Source organism: Prionailurus bengalensis, chromosome E2 (genome assembly GCF_016509475.1).
Source record: "Prionailurus bengalensis isolate Pbe53 chromosome E2, Fcat_Pben_1.1_paternal_pri, whole genome shotgun sequence".
Lineage (NCBI taxonomy): Eukaryota > Metazoa > Chordata > Mammalia > Carnivora > Felidae > Prionailurus > Prionailurus bengalensis.
Window position 1 is genome coordinate 9,720,438 of NC_057352.1, and position 23,345 is coordinate 9,743,782.

The following is a 23,345-nucleotide window of genomic DNA, read 5'->3' on the forward strand; positions in this document are numbered from 1 at the left end:
CTGGCTGGCTCAGTGGGGAGAGCACCCAACTCTTGATCTCAGGGTTGTGAGTTTGAGCCCCATGTTGGGGGTAGAGATTACGTACAAGTAAAATCGTTAAAAAAAAGTAAAATTGAGCATCAGTGATCACACATTCTTGGGAAAGTATTATGTCATAAATAACAAGAGGCAGGACTTCTTCTTTTAATAAGAGGAGGTCCCTAATTCTCCTCTGACTCAGCCTCAGCCTCTTCCCTTTGGGGTATAGTCTTTCCCCAGATGAACACAACCTGGGGCAGCCCGGGGATGTCTGAGCCACCAGCTCTGCCTTCTCCTTTCTGTGCCCTAGGGAAGCCGAGACTTAGGTAAGTACTGCAGGAAAAGATCAAGTAGGGTGGCTTCAGGGGAGGGAGGGACAGATGGGAGGATGCCCTTAGCTGCAGATTGCCTAGTTCCAAGCTCCTTTTGAAATCAGCAGGGGAAGTGGGCTTTCAGAACCCCCTGCAGCCGGTTGTGGGTAGATTTGAGCCAGACAGAGCCAGCATCTGACTCAGAAGAAAGCAAAATCAAAGTCACTTCTGTGCCTGGGTGGCTCAGTCCGTTGAGGACAGACTCTTGGTTTCAGCTCAGGTCATGGTCTCACAGTTCTTGGGATTGAGCCCTGTGTTGGGCTGTATGCTGGTGGTGGGGAGCCTGCTTGGGATTCTCTGTCTCCTTCTCTCTCTGCCCCTCCTCCACTCGTTCTCTTTCTCTCTTAAAATAAATAAATTAACTTAGAAAAGACCTTCACTTCTGCAGAGTCTGTAATATCTTCCTACAAATCTTTCTTCGGTATAGGGCTGTAATGAATCTCTTTGAGTTTTAATCGGTATTATGGTTTTTGGTATTTGCCCGTGTTTATCATGTGGTTCTAATTTCTGGGTTTTTTTTCTTTTTTAAGTTTATTTGTTCTGGGAGAGAGAGACAGAGAAGAGAAGGAGAGAGAGAGAGAGAGAGAGAGAGAGCGAGCGAGAGAGAGAGCCCTGCATTGGGCTCGTTGCTGTCATCAGCGCGCCCACTTCAGATCCTCTGTCCCCCTCTCTCTCTCTGCCCCTAGGCTGCTTGCACTCTCTCTCTCTCTCAGAAAGATACAAACACTTAAAAAATTGAAAAATTAAAAAATAATTTTTAAAATTCACAGTCTTTTCTGGGTCTCTCTTCCAAGTGCTTGGCATTACTGGGAACAATTCACCTGATGTATCTCTTTTGAGCGGACAATAAGCAATGTTGGCGATTGTGTGGCGACATAAAAGCTAACATTTATCTGCAGGTTCTTCCAACTTATGTGAAGACAATTTTCTTTTCTTTTCTCAGGGTTAATAGAGACGTAGCAGAGAGGTAAACACACCGGCTGATAAAATGGAAAAATATACATCTAAGAAAAGGATACGCATATGTAAGAGATGCCCTCTGACATGGTGAGAGTATATGTACTGCCCTTCGAGGACTTTTGATGGCTTTGTATCCTCTGTCCCCTCATTACTGATGCATGAAATACTGAGTACTATGGTCTTTTTGCTTTATTTATTTACTTTTATTAAAAAATTTTTAGGTGTATTTATTTATTTTGACGGGGAGAGAGGGGAGAGAGAGAGGAAGAGAGAGAGAATCCCAAGTAGTCCCTGTGCTGTCAGCCCAGAGCCCAATGCGGGGCTCAATCTCATGAACCATGAGATCATGACCTGAGCCAAAACCAAGAGTCAGACGCTTAACCGACTGAGTCCCCCCAGGTGTCCTTGCTTTTTTTTTTTTTCTTTTTAAAGAAAAGGCTCTGCTTACATTTCTTTTTCATTCACTCGTGTCAACATACCTGAGGGGGAACACCTTCCTGGATGGCCAGATGTACTACCTAGACTTTCTCTCCCCATCGTTGGGTAATATGACCTTGACTCTGACCACAACTTCATACCTGAGCACAAGTGAGTCTATGGACGTTCCTCCAACTCTTTCCCTGATGCCATGGCTGTGCTTTTGACCATCCCAAGGCACAAGGCAAACTCACTAGGCTGTATCCATGAACGCTTCAGCTACTCCTCAACAGCACACCTTCCAGAGGCTCTTGTTTTCTTTGTGACCAATGAAAGCACATTTTTGCCTCATCTTGGAACTGGACAGAAATGAATTGGACCAAAGATGCAGCCAATATGGCAGGTGTACAAGCCCCCCATGCTAGGGAATATTGAGCGTAACTGACGTGAGTTATTTTCTTTGGGAATCTAACATTTTTTAGGTTGGGTACTGGGTAACATTCCCCTGCTAGAATTAATCATCACAAGGGTTTGCCAGGATGGTGTTATATCCTTGCTTTACAAGTCAGGAAACTGATACTTCCCTCAGAGAGTTAAGCAACAATGTTGATTTGGCTGTAAGTGCCAAGAACCAGCCTTTGGATTCTCTTCTCTTTGGTCGCCATAGTCACGACAGACTCACACTAAATAAACAGATGTTGCTTTGGGGGAAGTTTAATTCATCTAGTGTGGTGCAATTGTACAAAAGTTCCCCCTTTTTGGGACCGATGAAGGGCAGCAGAAGAGTAAGGAACTTCTCACACTCCCTACTTTACTAGCACGCAATATTGTTGTACAAGTTATATTCGAGTCTGTATTAAGTCTTACCAAGTATTACGTATACATGTGATGAACATGAAGCACTGAGAATCAAATGAGCCATGTCTCTTGAGATGAGCTCACTGTCTGCTGAGTGGTGACGGGGTAACAGTCAACACAATGAAATAAATGAATCCCAAGGTGGACATCAGAAAATGCATCACTCTGAGGATGAGGCATCTGGTTTGTGTTACTTCCACTGCATCACAGCGAGGAGACCATCCCCCCCCATCCAGTTCCCTGCACAGACACAAATCACAACACCCTTTGTGTTTTCCAGGTTGTGTGTGTGCATCAGTGATGCAGACAAAGTGGAAAAGAGCGCCTACCACTCAGAGAACTTCTACCTGTCACCGTGGAGGATGTCCGCCCGGTCAAAGCAAAAACAAAAACAGAGCTCTACCCCTTCTCAGGACCGATGCAAAATTGACTTTCTCATGTAAGAGATACTATATTCAGTGTGGATAAAATGGAAGATTCTGGATCTTGTCCCTCTGTCTCATAGAGATCAGTGAAAAGCAAAGACGTTGACATTATTTGCATAAAAATCAGCGTATTTGCTCTTTCTTTTTCGTCGTTATGACTTTTTATTTTGAGATGGTTTAAGACCCACAGGAAGTAGCCAAAGTAGTACAGAATGAGCAAAAATGTTCACTTTACCCAGCTTCCCTTAATGATGATATCTTTTATAACCGTAGTCATTGTCAGGGCGCCTGGGTGGCTCAGTCGGTTGAGGGCCAACTCTTGATTTCAGTTCAGGTCATGATCCCAGGGTCGTGGCATCCAGCCCTGAATTGGGCTCAGAGCTGAGCATGAAGCCTGCTTGAGATTCTCTCTCTCTCTCTCTCTCTCTCTCTCACTTTCTCTCTCTCTCTCTCTCTCTCTCTCTCTCTCCCTCTGCCCCTCCCCCACTCTTCTCTCTCTAACTACAATAACAACAACAACAAAAATATCACTGCCACAATTTGGAAATTGGCATTGACCCAGTACTAGTAACTCAGATATAGATTTTATTTCAAGGTAATATTTGACAGGCTGGAATATATTGCCGATGAACACAAGAATTTCTCAGTGTTGCTTCGTCTATCCACCCTTTCTCAATAGGATATTTCTATACAGGGTACCATGGCTTGTAGGACTCAATAAACCACTTTATTTGGTTGAACCAATGCCAGTTACTCCAATGCCAATCTCTAGTCAAGTGAACCATCGTAGATGATTAAGGTCAGGGCTATCAATAGAATTCTTGCCAGCATGGGCATAGCTCATATCCGTGGTGTCTAATATGAAAACCGTTGTCCACTTACGATGTTTGGCCACTTGAAATATGGCTAGCTCAAGTGAGAAACTGATTTTCAATTTTAATTAATTAAAATTTAAGTTTAAATAGGCATGTGTGTCTAGTGGCTATCATATTAGACAGTACAGGTCTTGGCCCAAAGGATGCTCCCTTGCTCTTAACCCCAATCTTGCTATCAGCCAGCCAAGGGACCCTGGACCCCAGCTCTCAAGTGTGAAGAAGAAGAAAGGACCTAGCATAGGACTTTTCTGTTCCATATCTTGACAAGGATCCCCAGTGGAAGAAGGAAATAAGCCTGATAGCCATCGTTTAGCATCTCAGGTGTATCTCATCATGTGGAGGCAGGAGGTAGAAAAGGAGCATTAGTACTGAATGGGTTCTTTTTCTCTTACATTTTTAAATGTTTACTTATTTTGAGAGAAAACAAGAGAGCATGAACAAGGATGGGGCAGAGAGAGAGAGAGAATCCCAGGCTGGCTCTGCACTGCCAGCGCAGAGCCCAACTTGGGGCTTGAACCCAAAAACCATGAGATCATGACCTGAGCCAAAGTCAAGAGTCTGTTGCTAACCAACTCAGCCACCCAGGTGCCCCTGTTCTGGGTGGGTTCTTACAGAACATAATCTCACTGACATCCTGGAATTTCACTCACATTAGGGTCCCATTCTCTCGGGCACCAATGATGGGTGAAGGCAGAATATAAGCTAGGAATCTTCTCTTCTCCCTAAACTTCTCAACAAGGTCATTTAGGTCAACAATCTAGTATGAAACAAAATGTTACAGCAAGTACTTGGTGTTGAGAATCGACTGAGTTCTGCTTCCCGGGATGGAGAGAGCAATGTGGAATGGGAAATAGAGACACAGTGAAATCTGGTATGAAGCGGGGTGAGGTGGACTCATGGGGGCTTGAGAGAAGGTTTCCATAAAGACAAAGCATGGGGTCCATGGCTTTTAACATAAAATCATGCTGCCAGGATTGTCCTTCCACCAGGACTCCATGCTGTATTCATAACACAACTTCCGTTCTGTTTGCAGCGGATATGATGACGTATCTCACCCCTGCCCTTCGGCTGCGCAGATACAGGATGACCAGTTTTCTACTTTCTCAGAAAGTGGAGGATATTGTGAAGTGTTGATATCAAAGCCACCACCGCACATCACTGCTCTTGGAACGGAGTCCTGTGAGGAAGAGATTTCCTGGTAAGGGGAATGATTATACGGAAAAAGCTGTAATCGTACCGGATTCTGTTCCTCGATACCAGAGGTGCGCACAAGAATCAGGGGAATTTGGTCATTTATATGGGAATCAGGGGGAGAACGAATGAGGTTATACAGTCTTACCAGCAAACCCACAAACTTATGAATGAGATCAACCACCTCTTCTTCCAGGGAGGCAGGATGAGAAGCTATACACGAAAAGGCAGTCATGGATGCAAAGATCACCGTGTCATTGGTTAAGCTGGGAACCCAAACAAATTACTAACTCAGTGCCTTGGGAATCTGGCTCATGACGAGGCTGAAGGACGGAGGGGGGGGTCCCTGAAGGGGTGTGCTGGAAAATATTCAACACCAGCTTCCTCAGGGGAGGGAGAGAGCTTTTATTTGTAGTGCCGTCCAATTTCTGTGGGGTGATTACTTGTATCATGGTGGATTTCAAACTAGTAACATAACCTCAAGAGTACAGAGTATAGAGGTGCCTGGGTGGCTCAGTAGAAAGAGCTTGCAACTCTTGATCTCAGGACCCTGAGTCGGAGCCCCATGTTGAGTGTAGAGATGACAAAAGAATAAATAACAAACTTAGAGAAAAGAGTGCAGAATACAGTAAGATGTAGAAAAATGCGAGCGTTTATTTATTTGTAATATGGTCTATTTAAATGAAAGTCTTAGGTAACTTAATTCTTTTTTTTTAATGTTTATTTATTTTTAATTTTTTTTTCAACGTTTATTTATTTTTGGGACAGAGAGAGACAGAGCATGAACGGGGGAGGGGCAGAGAGAGAGGGAGACACAGAATTGGAAACAGGCTCCAGGCTCTGAGCCATCAGCCCAGAGCCCGACGCGGGGCTCGAACTCACGGAGCGTGAGATCGTGACCTGGCTGAAGTCGGACGCTTAACCGACTGCGCCACCCAGGCGCCCCTGTGTTTATTTATTTTTGAGACAGAGACAGACAGAGCATGAACAGGGGAGGGTCAGAGAGAGAAGGAGGCACAGAATCTGAAACAGGCTCCAGGCTCCGAGCTGTCAGCACAGAGCCCGACACGGGGTTCGAACTCACGGACTGTGAGATTATGACCTGAGCCAAAGTCGGCCGCTTAACCAACTGAGCCACCCAGGCGCCCCGGTAACTTAATTCTTAATAATAGCTGTGTTTAACAACCTGCCCACAAAATTCCTGAAAAATTTAAGAGTCGGATCCCACCTACTGGGATGAATTGGCTCCCACTCACCAGGGGTTCCTCCCACCACTGAAGTCCCAACCTCCGCCACCCATTGGAATCCAGCGTGCAGGAACATCACACAGAAGGCAGTGTATGTAACCTCCGTGCTTTGCATGGGGCCAACACAATCCGTGACTGCTTCTGTAGCCTCAGACATAGCGCCAGGACTGAGCAGGGCAGGTCAAGTTTCTCGCACGTGGCTTGCCCAAGAATGCTTTTGAGAAAAGAGCCACAGATTCTTTCTTTTAAGTCCACTTCTGCAAATATGTGTTCTTTTTTATCCATAGCCTGTGTATCAATTTCTCTGTTAATCCCTTTCATGTTGAAGTGAGTAGACGTAGCAAGGAATAGATAAGGAGTTTGGGGATCAAGGATTACGTGTATAGATCAAGAAATGAAGGGAATCTAAGAACACATCAGTGAAACTAGACATTTCATGATACCATGGAAGCAGTTATGCCATAACTACTTTACCCACAGAAAACAACGCTTTTGTTTCCTCTTTCATCACATCTCCTCTCCCCCCCCCCCTTTTTTTTTAACTTAAGCAGGCTTCATGACGAGCACAGAGCCCAACACAGAGCTCGAATTCACAGCCATGAGATCATGACCTGAGATCAAGAGTCAGACGCTCAACTGACTGAGCCACTCAGGCGTCCTTCATCATACATACCTCTTTTTAGGAACTAGGCTTCTTGCCTTGTGATACCCCAGGTCTTGATTCATTCCAAATTTCCAACTCCCCAAGACAGAGACTGGATTGTGTTGGTTGTCCTCATGTGTTAGGGACAGATTCTCACAACCAGGTGCCTCATGAACCACTAGCTCACCCCATAGATCATGATTTTCAGCTTTGTCTAAATAGTGGAATCACAGAAGCTTTAAAAGTAATGGTGCTTTGGTCTCACCACCAACCTCCTGACTTAATTGGTACGGGCTGTGGCCTGTGTTTTGTGATAGGTATTTGTGTGAGTTGGGGCGGCGGGGGGGGGGGGGCGCGCGAGTGGTTTAGCTTCCCAGGTGCAGTCAAGTTTGGGCACCACTGCTATGGGGGCATGTGTTTCACCCATAAGTCAATTGCTAATTCAGTGTTTTTATTCCAAAAGTTATATGACACAAATGAGCGCCAATTAATTAATTAATTAATGCTAAATGACCCAAAATGTTTATTTGACTAAATTCTATTTCATGTATAAGCCTTACAGTCTCCCCTCTGTTTATCAGACTTTGGCAGTTAAAAAAATGAGCCAACAGGGGCGCCTGGGTGGCGCTGTCGGTTGGGCGTCCGACTTCAGCCAGGTCACGATCTCGCAGTCCGTGAGTTCGAGCCCCGCGTCAGGCTCTGGGCTGATGGCTCGGAGCCTGTGTCTCCCTCTCTCTCTGCCCCTCCCCTGTTCATGCTCTGTCTCTCTCTGTCCCAAAAATAAATAAAAAAACGTTGAAAAAAAAATGAACCAACCTTATCCAGAACAGTGAAAATACCAAGTGTGCTGAAATCTACAGTTTTACTGTAGGACACACACACACACACGTGCACACACACACACATAAACGTGTGTGTGTGTGTGTGTGTGTATATATATATATATATATATATATATATTTAAGGCCTCTCTCCCTTTGGCCACATCAACTCTCAGATCATTAACTACAGACAAATTTTCAAAATCACTTCTTTGCTTTTCCAAGATCTTTGTAGCCATCATCATCCACCTCTGGCCATTTTTTCCTGAGTGACATCAATCATGTCATATATAAAGTCTCCCTGAATCATGATCTCATCCTCTCCTGTTACTGAGTCCCCACAGGAGAATTTTTGAGCAACAAGTCTCTGTGCGTCTTTAAGATCAATTTCGGAAGTTGCAAAGCCACGTAGTCCTGTCACATATTTCTTCTTCACTCTGGGAATTTTGGCGATCAGAATCTTTTGTGGTAGTCTTCTTTTTTGCTTTATTGGACCTCTTCTACCTCTCTTCTGCTTTTTCTTCTCTTCCTCTTCCCCTGTTGTGCCTTTTGACCCTCACCAATGTCTGCTTGTTTCTGTGAATTTTCTCCAGGAAGTTTTGCAGGCTCACTCATTTCGAAAATTCTTCTCTAGTGTTCGCTTCGGCAGCACGTATACTAAAATTGGAAAATCCTTCTCTAACCACTGTTGACATTTAGTGACACCAGGCACGTGTGTTCACAGTACTTTGTTGGTAGTAAAAAGACTCCACAGTAAGAGACTCAGAGTGGGTAGCGTGCATCTAACTTGCCCTGGAGTATTGTCTCTCAGACCTCCTTTGCCATCATGCCCATTGGATTTGGAAATATAAGCAGTCGCATCTCACAAACACATGTGGTCACAAAATTCTTGTCCCCCTCCAGTCCTGCCCCTACTGCCAGCTGAAGTGACACAGTCAGAGCAACTTAAATATTTGTTTAAGTTTATTTATTTTGAGAGAGAGAGAGAGAGAGAGAGAGAGAGAGAATCCCAAACAGGCTCTGCACTGTCAGCGCAGAGAATGATGTGGGTCTCGAACCCACAAAACATGAGATCATGACCTGAGCCGAAATCAAGAGTTGGGACACTTAATCGACTGAGCCATCCAGGCACCCCCCCCAGCCAGAGCAACTTAAACAATAGAAGTTAGGTATGGCCACTTTGGACGCTGGTATAATAGGAGAAGAGGTAGAGTGGTCAAAACACATTTGGTTTGAGAGATCCTCTCAGTTCTACTATGCTTACATTTTGTTAGCAAACCTCTCTTTGTCCAAGTTATCTCTTTTTTGAGAGTCTAATACAACTGTCCAGTAGAACTTTCCATGATGATGGAAATGTTCTATTCTGCAGTAGCCAATATGTTATTCATTTTCCACATGTAGGTATTAAGTATTTGAAATGTGGATAGTACAGCTGAGGAGCTGAATTTAAATTGTTTTTAAATTTTATTAATTTTCAAGAGATGGACAGAGACAGAACATGAGTGGGGGAGGGACAGAGAGAAAGGGAGATACGGAATCCTAAGCAGGTTCCAAGCTCTAGCTGTCAGCACAGAGCCCGACGAGGGGCTCAAACCAATGGACTGTGAGATCATGACCTGAATGAAGTTGGACTTTTAGCCAACTGAACCACCCAGGCACCCTTGAGGAGCTGAATTTTAAATTTTTTTTCAACGTTTTTTATTTATTTTTGGGACAGAGAGAGACAGAGCATGAACGGGGGAGGGGCAGAGAGAGAGGGAGACACAGAATCGGAAACAGGCTCCAGGCTCCGAGCCATCAGCCCAGAGCCCGACGCGGGGCTCGAACTCACGGACCGCGAGATGGTGACCTGGCTGAAGTCGGACGCTTAACCGACTGCACCACCCAGGCGCCCCGAGGAGCTGAATTTTAAATTAAATTAAATTAAATTAAATTAAATTAAATTAAAAGTTTAAATGGCCTCTTTTGGCTAGTGGCCACTGTTTGGGCCAAACAGCTCTAGCTTTTAATCACATCTCTTTCATTACTATTACTATTACTATTATTATTATTATTATTTATTATTATTATGTGTGTGTGAACTGATTTATTTCTTTTTTTTTAAGTTTTGGTTGTAAGTAATCTCTACACCCAACATGGGGCTCAAACTCATGACCCCAAGATCAAGAGCTGCATGCTCTACTGATAGCCAGGTGCCTGCTGTGAACTAATTTCTAATATTTTCCTCATTTTTGACACTCAAGTTCTCCATTCAGAAGCGAATCTGAAGACCAGAAATCTTCACAGAGTCAAGAATCAGGTAATTGGCTAACATAGAGATGAGGCCAGGACTGTGTCAGTGGGTTGATGGAAATGTCCCGTGGCTTTACGTAGAGAAGACAGTGTTGAAGTCCTTTATGGCAGTGACGACCAAAAACAAATTTTCTTATCTCTAACACCATCCTCCATACAACTTAAATGGGGATACGAAGTACTCAAAATCTTGGACGTTATATCAGGAATGAATTCCATATTCCAAATACTCTATTAGGGTTATTACGCATATTCTCTTTTTATTATCCATGGAAACTCTATGAGTGGATTATATAGATTCTACTTCAAAGACAAATAAAGCAAACTTAGAGGTGAGAAATCTTCCAGCTGGTAGGTGAGGTGTGGCAGCATTGGATTGTATTTGGTTAGGAGACATTTCCATTGTATTAGTCTACTAGGACTGCCATAACAAAATACGGTAGACTAGGAGCTTTAAACAATAGAAGTTAATTTTCTCATGGTTCTGAAAGCTAGAAGTCTCAGATCAAAGGCTCGTAGATTTGGTCTTTCCTGAAGACTCTCTTCCTGGCTTGTAGATGGCCACCTTCTCCCTGGGTCTTCACATGGCCTTTTCTTTGTGCATCGAGAGAGAAAGAGAGAGATCTGGTCCCCCTTCCTTTTCTTGTAAGGACACCAGGACACCTTTCCTATTGGATAAAGAGTTCTTTCTTATGACTCATTAATTTTTTTTTAATGTTTATTTATTTTTAAGAGAGAGAGAGAGTGTGTGTGAGAGAGACCATGAACAGGGGATGAGCACAGAGAGGGACACACAGAATCTGAAGCTGGCTCCAGGCTCTGAGCTGTCAGCATAGATCCTGATGCGGGGCTCAAACTCATGGACTATGAGATCATGACCTGAGCCGAAGTTGGACACTTAACTGACTGAGCCACCCAGGCACCCCTCTTATGACTCATTTAACCAGTAATACCTTCTTATAGGTTCCATCTTCAAATTCAGCCCATATATCTATGCTCATTGTGTTGGGTTGGAAAAAATTACCCAATATGACTATTTTAGATTCTGTCATTATTTGCTCCACCTCTAAGTGCTGATGGTTGAAAACTGTCCTACATGGTGTGAAGTAGTTTGAAAGCCATGCGAGATTCAAGGAGAGCAGGGCACTGGTGTTGGCTGTATCTTGATGCCCAGCCCAACTCCTGTCTTCCCAGTCATGTGGTCACTGAGTAAGCTAATCACATGAATAGCTAACATCGTGTGCTATTTTCGCTGGGTATCACACAGCCAGGTACCAAGATTCAGAGCAGTTCTACATGAGGAAAAAAACTCAGAGAGGTTAAGTAACTGTTTAATTGAGACTTTTCATTTTTCCTATACAAGATCTCTACTCTCTGCAAAATGAGATTCCATCATATATAATTCCTCATAAACCAATTTTTGTCAGAGGACAGTGTCTAAAAGATTTCTATCGCCCAGGTTAGAGATATTTGTTCTATGCAAATCATCCTCGCCCAGAGCCTAAGCAGTGGGAAATGAATTCAGCAGTGCGTGCATGGAGGGTCTCCAAGCATTGTTGCGCAGCCGGATCCTGGAAGCGTTCAGGGAACGGGCGATGGTCTGGGGATGCCACGAGATGGATGATGGAGAGGACGAGAGTGAACAGATGTGTTTTTGCCTCTTCAGCTTTCATGCTTGTTCGCTTTATGGACTTGGCTTCCCTCACCAGCAACAAGCATTTTCTGCTCCTTGGGACCATGTAGAAATTTAGCTGCTGTGGTTCCTGACTTAGGCAAATACACCCCCTGCCCCCCATGCTGCCCAGCGTGACTTCCTTCTTAAATTTGGGGGTGTAATTTCAGCAGTAACAAAGAACCTTCTTGTGGCTTTCTCTGTGTGGATTCAAAACAAAGCCGCTTGTGCTAGTCCCATACCCTTCTCTCTGATATCTGGATTCCCAACAGTACATGTGCAATTCAACATCCAGGACCCCTTCAGGCCATGCCTTTTTCAACAACCCACATATGACACATGCAATATATTTTTTTCAGAAGATACTTGCTGGGAAGAGAAGACAGTAGTGCCCCACCTGGTTGCTAAACTCTGTTCTGGGACTGAACCGGTTTGTAAAAGTAATCAGTTTCTGGGACCTGAAGGAAATGTGGATATTGAATTGATTGATAAGAGTGCAAACAGATACCGGTAAGAATCGAAGATGCTGATTGTGTAAACACAATTCTGCTATAAAGGAAGTATATAATGTGTGATACTTAACATGTATACACGTACATGATATGTCTCTTAAGACATCTGAAATTTTGTCAATATTCTCTGTATTCCATATTCCGAGTTGGTATTTTAATTTTGACAGATGTAGAATACAGAGAAATCAGGGTCCAGAAAGCCTAATTAATTCCCCAGAATTTTCTTTAAAAAAATTTTTTTTTACATTTATTTATTTTTGAGAGACAGAGGGACAGAGCACAAGTGGGGGAGGGGCAGAGAGAGAAGGAGACAGAACCCGAGGCAGGCTCCAGGCTCTGAGCTGTCAGCACAGAGCCTGACACGGGGCCCGAACTCACAAACCGTGAGATCATGACCTGAGCCAAAGTTGGACGCTCAACCAACTGAGCCACCCAGGGGCCCCCTCCCCCCCACAGAATTTTCTAATGTGGTGAAAGTCACAGATGAATCTTGAAACTTGCCACCCCAAACATCACATCCCTCTGCATAATTGTTCTTTATTTTTTAAATGTTTATTTATTTCTGATAGTGGTGGGGAGGGCAGAGAGAGAGAGAGAGAGAGAGAGAGAGAGGGAGAGAGAGAATCCAGGCAGGCTCCATGCTGTCAGCACAGAGCCCAATTCAGGGCTCGAACTCACAAATTGTGAGATCATGACTGGAGCTGAAATTGAGTCAGACGCTCAACTGACTGAGTCACCCAGGTGCCCCTGCACATTTGTTCTTTAAATCAAAGTCCTGGTGTTGTCCCTGTATGACTATCATTCTGACTCTTTTCAGTGTCCACTTCCCCGTGGCCGGCTTCTATCTGTGGCCAGCAACAGGCCTTGGCTTCCTGGTAACAGCAGCAGTGACCGTGGTGATTACGTTCGATTCTTGGAGTCAGCACCTGGACCTGAAGTTACAGCATCACGAGAAATGGATGGTGGCCGGCCCTTTATTTGACATCTCTGTGGAGCCTGAGGGGGTCATCACTGAAATCCACCTCCCCCACGTCATCTCCCTCCCAGGTACAGAGGGGAGAGAGGAGTTCTGTGGGGACAGTGGAGACCATTGTCTAATGGCCTTTCTGGTTGCCCTGCAGCAAATGAGGTCGATATCTCTTGGTTCCAAGTTGCCCATTTTAAGGATGAAGGGATGGTCCTGGAGCCGCCAGCCCGAGTGGAGCCTTTCTATGCCATCCTGGAAAACCCTAGCTTCTCTCTGATGGGGATCCTGCTGAGACTCGCCAGAGGGACCTGTCTTTCGGTCCCCATCACATCCACGGCACTAATCTATTATCACTTCTACCACGAAGCTGTGAAATTTCACTTGTATCTTATCCCCAGTGACTACTTGCTAACGAAGGTAAGGCCTGCAGATTTGGGAGAAGATGTGAGAATTACATTTTCAGCCTATCACCTTGGACCTTCTGTCTCCCTATTGAACAGAAAAGTCAAGGCACAGGGGCACCTGGGTGGCTCAGTAGGTTGAATGCGGGACTCTTGATTTTGGTTCAGGTCACGATCTCAGTTTTGTGAGTTCGAGCCCCATGTTGGGCTCTGTGCTGACATCTTGAAGCCTGCTAGGGATTCTCCCTCTCTCTCTGCCCCTCCTTGGTGCGCTCTCTCTCTCTCTCTCTCTCACACACACACACACAATAAACAAACAAACAAACAAACAAATAGAAAGGAAAAGTCAAGGCACAGCTTTCATTGATAGAAGCATGAATCACCCTTCACAAGGTCAATCTGTAGGTGCTGACTCTAGAACCATACGCAATGATCCCAATAGGAGTTTGGTTCTGCTAAAAGTGGAGCTACCTTTTCCGGCTTTTAAGGAGAAGCAAAAAAGGGAGAGGAGACTTATGGGGACTGGCAGAAGAGGTAATGCAGAGATTTCATTGTAGAAATGGACATTAGTAACATCTAAATGAAACACACACGCGCCCCTCTGCAGTCATCCTCCTCCTGTGCATTTGTGAAAGGCTCAGAGTCCCCCCACCCCAACCGTTCCAGGGTTAGTGCGGAAGCAGAAGTGCTGGTGGCCATTGTGGCCCCATAGCTACTGCATCCCTGGATAGAATACCACTTCTGTTCCTCCAACCTCGGTGGAGAGGTTAGTGGGGGAAGACTCATCTGATTTGCTGGCCAATTGGTTAATTTTCCTACAGCTCAGTAAGAGGCAAGTATGGGCCTGGCGGTTGTTAGGTTGTGAGTAACCGTGGGTATTTAAAATACAAGAGAAAATATTTTAAAGTTTATTTGTTTATTTTGAGAGAGCAGGGAAGGGGCAGAGAGAGAGAGAGAATCCCAAGGAGGCTTTATGCTGTCAGCACAGAGCCTGATTCGGGGCTCGAATTCACGGCTGTGAGATCATGACCTGAGCCTTCTCAAAACGACATTCCTTCCTTATGTACAGAGACATATTCATATATATACGAATATGCATATATATAGGTATATACATATATATTTGAATGTATCAGTCTGTACATGAACCTTTACGTCCATTGAATGATGTCACACGTGCTACTTGATACAGTATATGGAGAACTTTGTAGGCGACTGCTTTTGCTTGTTCACTTTTAGCTTCGCCCTCTGATTTGCTTCTGCTGCTTCTTCCTCAGTCAATAGATGAGGAGGAAGCTAAATTTCAAGGTGTGCGTCTGCAGACCTCGCCCCCAGTGGACCCACTGAATTTTGGTTCCCGTTATATTGTGTCTTGTTCGCCTCCCCTGGAAATAATACCCAAGGTCAGTAGAATTGGATCTAACTCAAACTGAACACACGGTTCCAAATATTTTGTACTTTTGAAGAAAAAAAAAAAGAGAGAAGATTATTCTCTGAACTACGTCCTGATAAGAGCTGGTCTACTCTTCCTTCCATGGAACAATAATATTTCCTGAAATTGTAAACTTACCAAGAATGTTGACCTTTCTCCCTCTGTTTTCCTCTCAACCAGCCATGAGATTGTATGGGAAATGGATTATATTTCAGTGGCCAGTTTCCTGTAGGCAAACAGAACTTTCCACCCCCCCCCCCACCACCGCCCCCCACCGATGCTTTAAGTCATGTGTTTCCTCTAGGAGTTGAAATTATCCTACAGGAACCGTGGAGAAATCCAGGTCTTCTCTAAAGTCTATGCTGGGAGGATGGAGGAACCAATCATGTTTGAAATTACTGAAAAAACACACGAGACTTTGATCTGGTACACTTTGGTGAAGCCAGGTAGGTAAAAAAAATATATAAGGCTAAAATTGGGGGGGGGGGGGGAAATCACGCACCTGTCTCCTTGGTTGCAGTGAAGTCTATCACAGGAGAAGGTCTGTTTATGGTCTCATCCCAGAGAAGAAAATTAATTTACTGACAGTTTATAGTGTCCAAAGTTCTGCACTATCAACAACCCCGGCGTTATAAAGTTTAAGGAATGTACTCGCTTATTCACGTTTCATCACTTCATGATGGTATTTCATGCCAAAACACGTTTGCCTAGAAGATAGTTGTTTTCTTCCTAATTTTTCTTTAAATTCTGGTTAGTTAACATATAGTGCAATAGTGGTTTCGGGAGTAGAATTCAGTGATTCGTCACTTACATACAACACCCAGTGTTCATCATAACAAGTGCCCTCCTTAGTACCCATCTTCCACCCGGCCCCTCCCCCACCCGCCTCCCTCCATCAACCCTCAGTTTGTTCTCTATCATTAAGAGTCGCTTATGGTTTGCTTTCCTCTTTCTTTCTTTCTTTTTTTCTCCTTCCCATATGTCCATCTGTTTTGTTTCCTAAATTCCACATATGAGCGAAATTCTATGGTATTCATCTTTCTCTGATGGACTTATTTCACTTAGCATAGTATACCCTAGCTCCATCCACATAGCTACAAATGACAAGATTTCATTTTTTTTGATGGCTGAGTAATATATATATATATACACATATATACACACACACACACACACACACACTATATATATATATATATATATATGCGCCACATCTTCTTTATCCATTCATCAGTTGATAGACACTTGGGCTCTTCCATAGTTTGGCTGTTGTAAATAATGCTGCTATAAACATTGGGGTGCATGAACCCCTTCAAATCTGGATCTTGTTGGATCCTCTGGCTAAATAATTTCTGGTGCAACTTCTGGGTCATAGGGTAGTTCTGTTTCCTAGAGGATAATTTATGTAGAACAGTATGATAACTTAAGCGTTGGCTTCACATTTTCTCACATACTGGCTTATAAATAGAAATAGAAGGAATGTTGGGAAAATATATTCCTTCCTCTGATGCATTTCCCTAATGGATAGGGAGTGACCTTCTACCTCATGGGGTTCCATTTGTATATTAATGTTCGAATGGGATCCTTCACTTAGGAAATGGAATTAAATTACTTTAGTGTGTTACAGGGGCGCCTGGGTGGCTCAGTCGGTTGAGCACCCAGCTTTGGCTCAGGTCATGATCTCATGGTTTGTGGGTTTGAGCCCTGCATCGGGCTCTGTGCTGACAGCTCAGAGCTTGGAGCCTGCTTCGAATTCTGTGTCTCCCTCTCTCTCTGCTCCTTCCCTGCTCATGCTGTCTCTGTCTCTCTCTCTCTCCTTCAAAAATAAATAAAAACATTTAAAAATTAAAAAAAAAATTATTTTAGTGTGTTACATCAAAGCCTAGAGAAACCAAGGGGCACCCGTCTGGCTCGATCAGTACAGCATGTGACTCTTGATCTCGGGGTCATGAGTTCCAGCCCCAAGATAGGCGTAGAGATTACTAAAACAATAAACTTAAAAAAGAAAAGAAAAACTAAATAAAGGTATACAGCTGATTTCATATCATTCTCCAACTTTTCCTTCCTTCCTAGAGGAGCTCCAGTTTGGTGCTACATCGGCCCCTCCTCCCCTCCCAGGTCAGTGCAGTGTTTCCACCAAAAGTCTGATTTCAGGAGATCTTTGAGTGATGTCGCTTAATGTGGGTTCATTACTTCTCTTCATTTACAAAGACTAAGTGGTTCCAGAGACAAACACAGAGTCTGATGCACTTCAGCAAACACATGAGGCTGTAATACGCAGACTCTGAGCGTGCAACCACGCTTTTTTGGGAAACCATTTTGCATCTGCTGAACTTTAAGTAAGAGTAGTTCAAGGCGGCTGGGGATCAAACTTTAGAGAGACGGAGCCCACGTGAGTCCAGAGGGGCAGGCAAGAAACAGAACTTGTAAGCATAAGGATGATCGTTGAACTCTTTTGGAGCTTAGTCCGAAGGCAAAGGGGGACTTTTGAAGGGTGAGTAACAAGGCGCTCACTCTTCGGAACTGTGTGGATGACTGTGAGTGAGGAATGAACAGGAAGTTTTAATTGGCTTATGAGCCTGTTGTAAGATCAGGTCAAGATCAGGTGTTAGCTGGGAATTGGTTCAGGTTAATGGAGATGGTAGGTAGCGGGGAAAGAAATTATTTAAAATAAAATGCCAAAGGGCACCTGGCTAGCTCAGTCGGAGGAGCGTGGGACTCGATCGCACTAAACTTTTAAAAAGAAAATAAAACAAGGAGCCAAGATTCAGAGGACTCCATTCTGCCTTCCACGTTGTTGGCCATGATTGTCAGTCTCCACACGGTAGAAGTGACGGGCCCCCTTTGTCAAAACAGATCATCCAGGAGGAGAAGGAGAGCATTTTCTGGTGTCTCTCGGGGAGGAGAAGGCTCCTCGGGTATCGCATTGGCTTGACATGGCAACAGACCCATCCTGGCCAGCGGGTGTTGTCAGGAGGTCCAGAGAGGCAGACTAGCTGGAGAAAATCAGGCCCCACACCTGGAGTTGCAACTGGGTTCAAACTCAGCTACAGATCTTGGTGAAGAATCAGGTAAAGGTGATTTCATAAAGGAAACTGAAAGGACTTAATGTAGGTGGTGAGTGTGTAGCATTAATACAGGGTCTCTCCCCTTCCTATCACACAAGCTCTTGAGCAAGAGATATCTGTCACCTGTCGTCTGAAGGATGAAACTGACACTCATTCACTCTGTCTAGAAGACCCTTCAGAAGCTTCTGCCGGCCCACATCTCGAGTCAAATCTTTATCCTGGCCACCATGTGTCATGAATCATGACACCTCGTTACCCCTCTTTCCCTTTTGGCCTGGTGGCATCTTGCATTTCATACCCAAATCCTTTTCCTTCCGGGGCACCTGGCTGGCTCAGTTGGTTGAGCATCCGACTTCGGCTCGGGTCACGATCTCACGGTTCATGAGTTCCAGCCCCACATCGGGCTCACTGCTGTCAGCCCAGAGCCAGCTTCGCATCCTCTGGCCCTACCCTGCTTGCTCTCTCTCTCTCTTCCAAAAATAAATAAACATTAAAGAAGTCCTACAAATCCTTCAAATCCTCCTTTGATACTAATTCTTCCATGAAGACTTTGCTTCAGAGTCTAGTCATCCCCTCCTTTGTGACCTGAAGGCTGTGGTGACATTTGTCCCTCATGGGACTATGGTGATAAAAATGATCTTGATGACAAACGCAGCTTATCGAAGGCCGGTAGCATGCTAAATAATCAGGGTACCTGTATTTGTGCTTCATATCGTCCACTTCTGTTTAGTCCTGTCAATAAACCGTGGCTGGCTTCCCCAGACAATCACAGAGGAGCGTCAGAGCGGGAACATGGTAGTGGCCGTGAAGTAACAATGTTGTATGCAGTGTAGCCCGAGACAGACACGCTCTCTGCACGCATGGGGTTTCTATTCCAGCAGGTGAAAACAACGAAGCCCGTTCCACACTGCTTATCAAAGTATACTCGTGGGGCGTGTTGCCAAGGAAAACTGGAGGGATTTAGAAGAGGATAACATGAGGAGCTTGGATCTAGCGTTGAGGGAGTTGAAAACGTCTCAGAGTGCATCTTGGAGAAAAGGAAAAAGTTAAGTTTATGTCCAGTTAAGAAGATCGAATAGCAAGGGCGCCTCGGTGGCTCATTCGGTTGAGTGTCCGACTCTTGATCCCGGCTCAGGTCATGATGTCCCAGTTCGAGTCCTGCATCGGGCTCTGCGCTGATGGCGTGGAGGCTGCTTGGGATTCTCTCTCTGCCCCTCTCCTGCTCGCGCGCGTGTGCTCTTTCTCTCTCTCTCAAAAAGTAAATACACTTAAGAAAAAGAAGGTTGAATAGCAGTTGCTAAACAAACGGGAAGGTTGAAACAATCGAGGCACCAAGAATAGGTTAAGCGGAGAATCTGTCTGTGGCAGCAACATCATTCATTCAAACTGTGGAGTCACTGACCATACCCTTGCAATGACTTTTCAGTACAAAGACCGAGACTTCACAGAAATCACATCATTAAATTAAGCTGTTTGGCCATAGCCACAGATGACTGGGCACGAATTACCTGTGCCACCGTGTTAAGAGCAAAAGTTCTAGAGGCATGAGTTGTACATAAAAAGCAATCACACTTTTTATTTTTTTTAATTTTTTTTTCAACGTTTATTTATTTTTTTTTGGGACAGAGAGAGACAGAGCATGAACGGGGGAGGGGCAGAGAGAGAGGGAGACACAGAATCGGAAACAGGCTCCAGGCTCCGAGCCATCAGCCCAGAGCCTGACGCGGGGCTCGAACTCATGGACCGTGAGATCGTGACCTGGCTGAAGTCGGACGCTTAACCGACTGCGCCACCCAGGCGCCCCTACAATCACACTTTTTAAAAAATGCTGTTTTATTTTGAAAGAGAAAGAGAGAGGGAGAGAGTGCAAGCGGGGGGAGTGGCAGAGAGAGGGGGACAGAAGATCTGAAGCAGGCTCCAGGCTCTGTGCTGACAGCAGAGAGCCCAATGTGGGGCTCGAACTCACGAACCGCCAGATCATGACCTGAGCCGAAGTTGGATGCTTGACCAACTGAGCCACTCAGGTGTCCCAGCGCTCACACTTGTTTTTTAATATTTATTTATTTTTAAAGGAGAGAGAGAGCATTAGTAGGGGAGGGGCAGAGAGAGAGGGAGACACAGAATCCGAAGCAGGCTCCAGGCTCTGAACGGTCAGCACAGAGCCCGACACAGGGCTCAAACTCATGGACCAGGAGATCATGACCTGAGCCAAAGCTGAAACCTCAACTGACTGAGCCACCCAGGCGCCCCCCCACCCCCCACTTTTAGTGAAGAAACTGAGGAACAAGAAAGCAATGTTATTTGGCCAAGGTCACACAGGTACTATACATGGGCACCAACAGGAAACCTGAGTCAGCATGATGCAAAATACCCTCTTCTGTCCAGTGCCCCTGTCCCTCCTGTGTGGTCCTTAACCAGGTAAATCTCTTTCTACACAGTTCAGCAGCAGAAGACCCTTGAGGGTGGGGAGCCAGCCTTACCCATCTGCCTCTCTGATGTCATGCACAGCTGCTGGCAATGTAGGAACTCGGAGACTGTTAGAAGGATGAGTAGTTGCATGGATGGCAACGTAGAGCCCTCTCTCTAGGGTTCCGATGACAACCGGAAAGTAGCGAAGGCGAGGTGCTCAAAGCTTGGAGGGGGGGGGGGCTGGGATTGAAGAAGAGGTATCGCTGAGTTCTCCCTAGGTTCATTGACCCCCGAGAATGGACTGCGCGTCCCGAGCGTGCGTCTGTGAGACCCGGGCAGCCCGCAAAAGAGAATGAGCAACGTCTCCATGCAGAATTATGTCTTGAAGCTGGGCATGGGTCCTGACCCCTATAAGCAAGCTTCCCTTTTCTGAGTCTGCAACGCTTCCTTCTGTCCAGCTGTGGCCTTTATGAAGGAGCACCATCGTCATCTTCAAGCCAGGATGGGGAACCTGAATGGAGTCCTGGATGATCTTCAGGACCATGGGGTCTTCACCGAGGAAGAGAAGGAGATGGTGCAGCAGATGCCAACACAGCAGAGAAGGAACGAGACCCTACTGAGGATGGTGGAGAATAAAGGGCACCAGGCCCAGAAGGTGCTCTTCAAAAGCATTAGTAGAAGAGACCCTTATCTGATGTCCTACCTCAACCAGCAGAGTTTACAACAGTGATTCAGACAGATACTCAGGGAGAGAGAATCCAGTGTTCTCTGCTGAAAATGGATAAATGGATGTGTGATCATTGAGTTCAGGGTCCAAGGCACGAGGTCCAGGTAACACCAACACATCACACAGGCTTTCCTGAGGACTGATGTGTAATTTCATGGAGACCTATTAGTGTATCCTAATATCTTAACGTCAAGAATATCTGAAGAGAGGACTACTGCCTCGAAGTGCTTTTTAAAAACAAATTCTGGGGCGCCTGGGTGGCTCAGTCGGTTGAGCATCTGACTTTGGCTCAGGTCATGATCTCACGGTTCATGAGTTCGAGCCCCGCATCGGGCTCTGTGCTGATGGCTCGGAGCCTGGAGCCTGCTTCGGATTCTGTGCTTCCCTCTCTCTACCCCTTCCCTGCTCATGCTCTGTCTCTCTCTGTCTCTCAAAAAGGTGAATAAACATTGAAAATAATTTTTTAAAAAATCCTGTTTCATCCATTGGCACATTTCTTGGACATCTGGGCAGAGGCAGATAAACGCAAGTGTGTTCGTGATTGACAAGGCCCAGGGAGACCAGTTCTCCTGAGCAATGTGAGAAGCAATTCCGGTGAACATTACCTCTGAGATGTTACCTTCTCACAACAAAAGGCAGGAAGGCTCACAAAAACTCTCTATTGGCGGGGGGGGGGGGGGGCTGGGTGGCTCAGTCAGGCAAGCGTCCGACTCTTGACTTTGGCTCAAGTCATGATCTCACGGTTGGTGGGTTCGAGCCCCACTTCAGTCTCTGCGCTGACAGTGTGGGGCCTCCTTGGGATTCTCTCTCTCCCTCTCTGCCCCTCCCCTTCTCTCTCACTCTCTCAAAATAAATAAATAAACATTTTTTTAAAAAACCTCTCTGTTGAGGACATTCATGGCATTCCTAAGTCTTAATGTTGTCGTTATTAAAAACATGCTGTGTCTTTAACATTTTATCCACTGGTATTTATCCCAGAATGATCTGAGTCCCTTTCATGGAACAGAGCACAGGAATGGAAGCCCATGGAAACGTTGGCAGAAAACGTTTTGCTGCTGGAATATGGGCTGGTACTGGGAGTGGGCAGGTCCACACAGTGGTGAAGTATGGATAAATGGTCTGCACAGAACCAGCGAGAAGAAAGATGAAGAGCATCCAGCTGATTCTGAGAGAGGCCCTCCTGGCTAAGGATGTCACAAAAATAAGCCTGACATTTGGAGTCTCCATTGGGCCCTGCCATTTTCTATCCATCCCAACCGTCTTTGAACTAGTGTTTGCGTGGCAGAACTATTGCTACCCTTTGACTTTGAACTCAACTTATTTCATTATATTTGAAGTGAGTTTTTGCGGAAGACGGCATAGAGTTGAGTCAGTTTGTTTTTGTTTTGTTAACCCACGTTGACAATCTCTGCTTTAATTGGCATGTTGAGCCGTTTACATTGAACATGATTGTTGACATGTTAGAATCTAGCCTGGGTCAGCCATTTTTGTATTTGTTTTCTGTTTATGCCCTTGGTGTTGCATGGCTATCTTTCCTTTCTTGGCTTTTCAGGGGTTATGTGAAGAGTTTTTTCAGATTCCACCTTAATTTATCTGTTGTGTTTTTGACAAGATGTGGTCGTGGATTTTTTGGCGAGTGCACTAGAGATGAAAAGATACACACTGAATGCCTCAGTAGAAATATCAATATTGTGTTAATTAGAGTCGAATCTAGAGGGGCGCCTGGGTGGCTCAGTCAGTTAAGTGTCTGACTTTTGATTTCAGCTCAGGTCTTGATCTTGATCTCAGGGTCATGAGTTCAAGGTCTGCATTGATCTCTGCACTGGGTGGGATGTCTCCTTAAGGAAAAATAAAGATAAAGTGGAATCTAAAAGCCTTACCACCATTTTGGCCATGTTCCCTTTTATGACCGGGTTGTCTTCAATATTACCTCTCTCTATATATAATAAAGTCCCAAACAGAAAAATGTTATATATGTTTTCTACTTTCAATTGCTGAGTATGCTTTAAGAACCCATGAGGAGGGGCGCCTGGGTGGCT

General features: G+C 45.0%; 1 protein-coding gene across 5 annotated transcripts; it reads left to right on the forward strand.

The window, feature by feature from the left end:
* Positions 1 to 215: 215 nt before the first annotated feature.
* Positions 216 to 21,949, forward strand: CARD8 (caspase recruitment domain family member 8). Of its 5 annotated transcripts, XM_043600424.1 has the most exons (12): positions 216 to 344; positions 1,333 to 1,436; positions 2,905 to 3,063; positions 4,958 to 5,122; positions 10,070 to 10,125; positions 12,150 to 12,300; positions 13,120 to 13,349; positions 13,424 to 13,686; positions 14,948 to 15,073; positions 15,407 to 15,548; positions 17,176 to 17,220; positions 21,038 to 21,615. In XM_043600424.1, the coding sequence occupies exons 2-12, from the start codon at positions 1,378 to 1,380 to the stop codon at positions 21,307 to 21,309; spliced, it is 1,668 nt and encodes a 555-aa protein (XP_043456359.1). In that variant the 5' UTR covers positions 216 to 344; positions 1,333 to 1,377; the 3' UTR covers positions 21,310 to 21,615. The 5 variants fall into 5 exon arrangements, with proteins under 5 accessions (XP_043456359.1, XP_043456360.1, XP_043456356.1 ...); XM_043600425.1 differs by lacking the exon at positions 17,176 to 17,220 and having other exon boundaries at positions 21,038 to 21,949; XM_043600421.1 differs by lacking the exons at positions 216 to 344; positions 1,333 to 1,436 and having other exon boundaries at positions 2,780 to 3,063.
* The last annotated feature ends 1,396 nt before the right edge of the window (positions 21,950 to 23,345 follow it).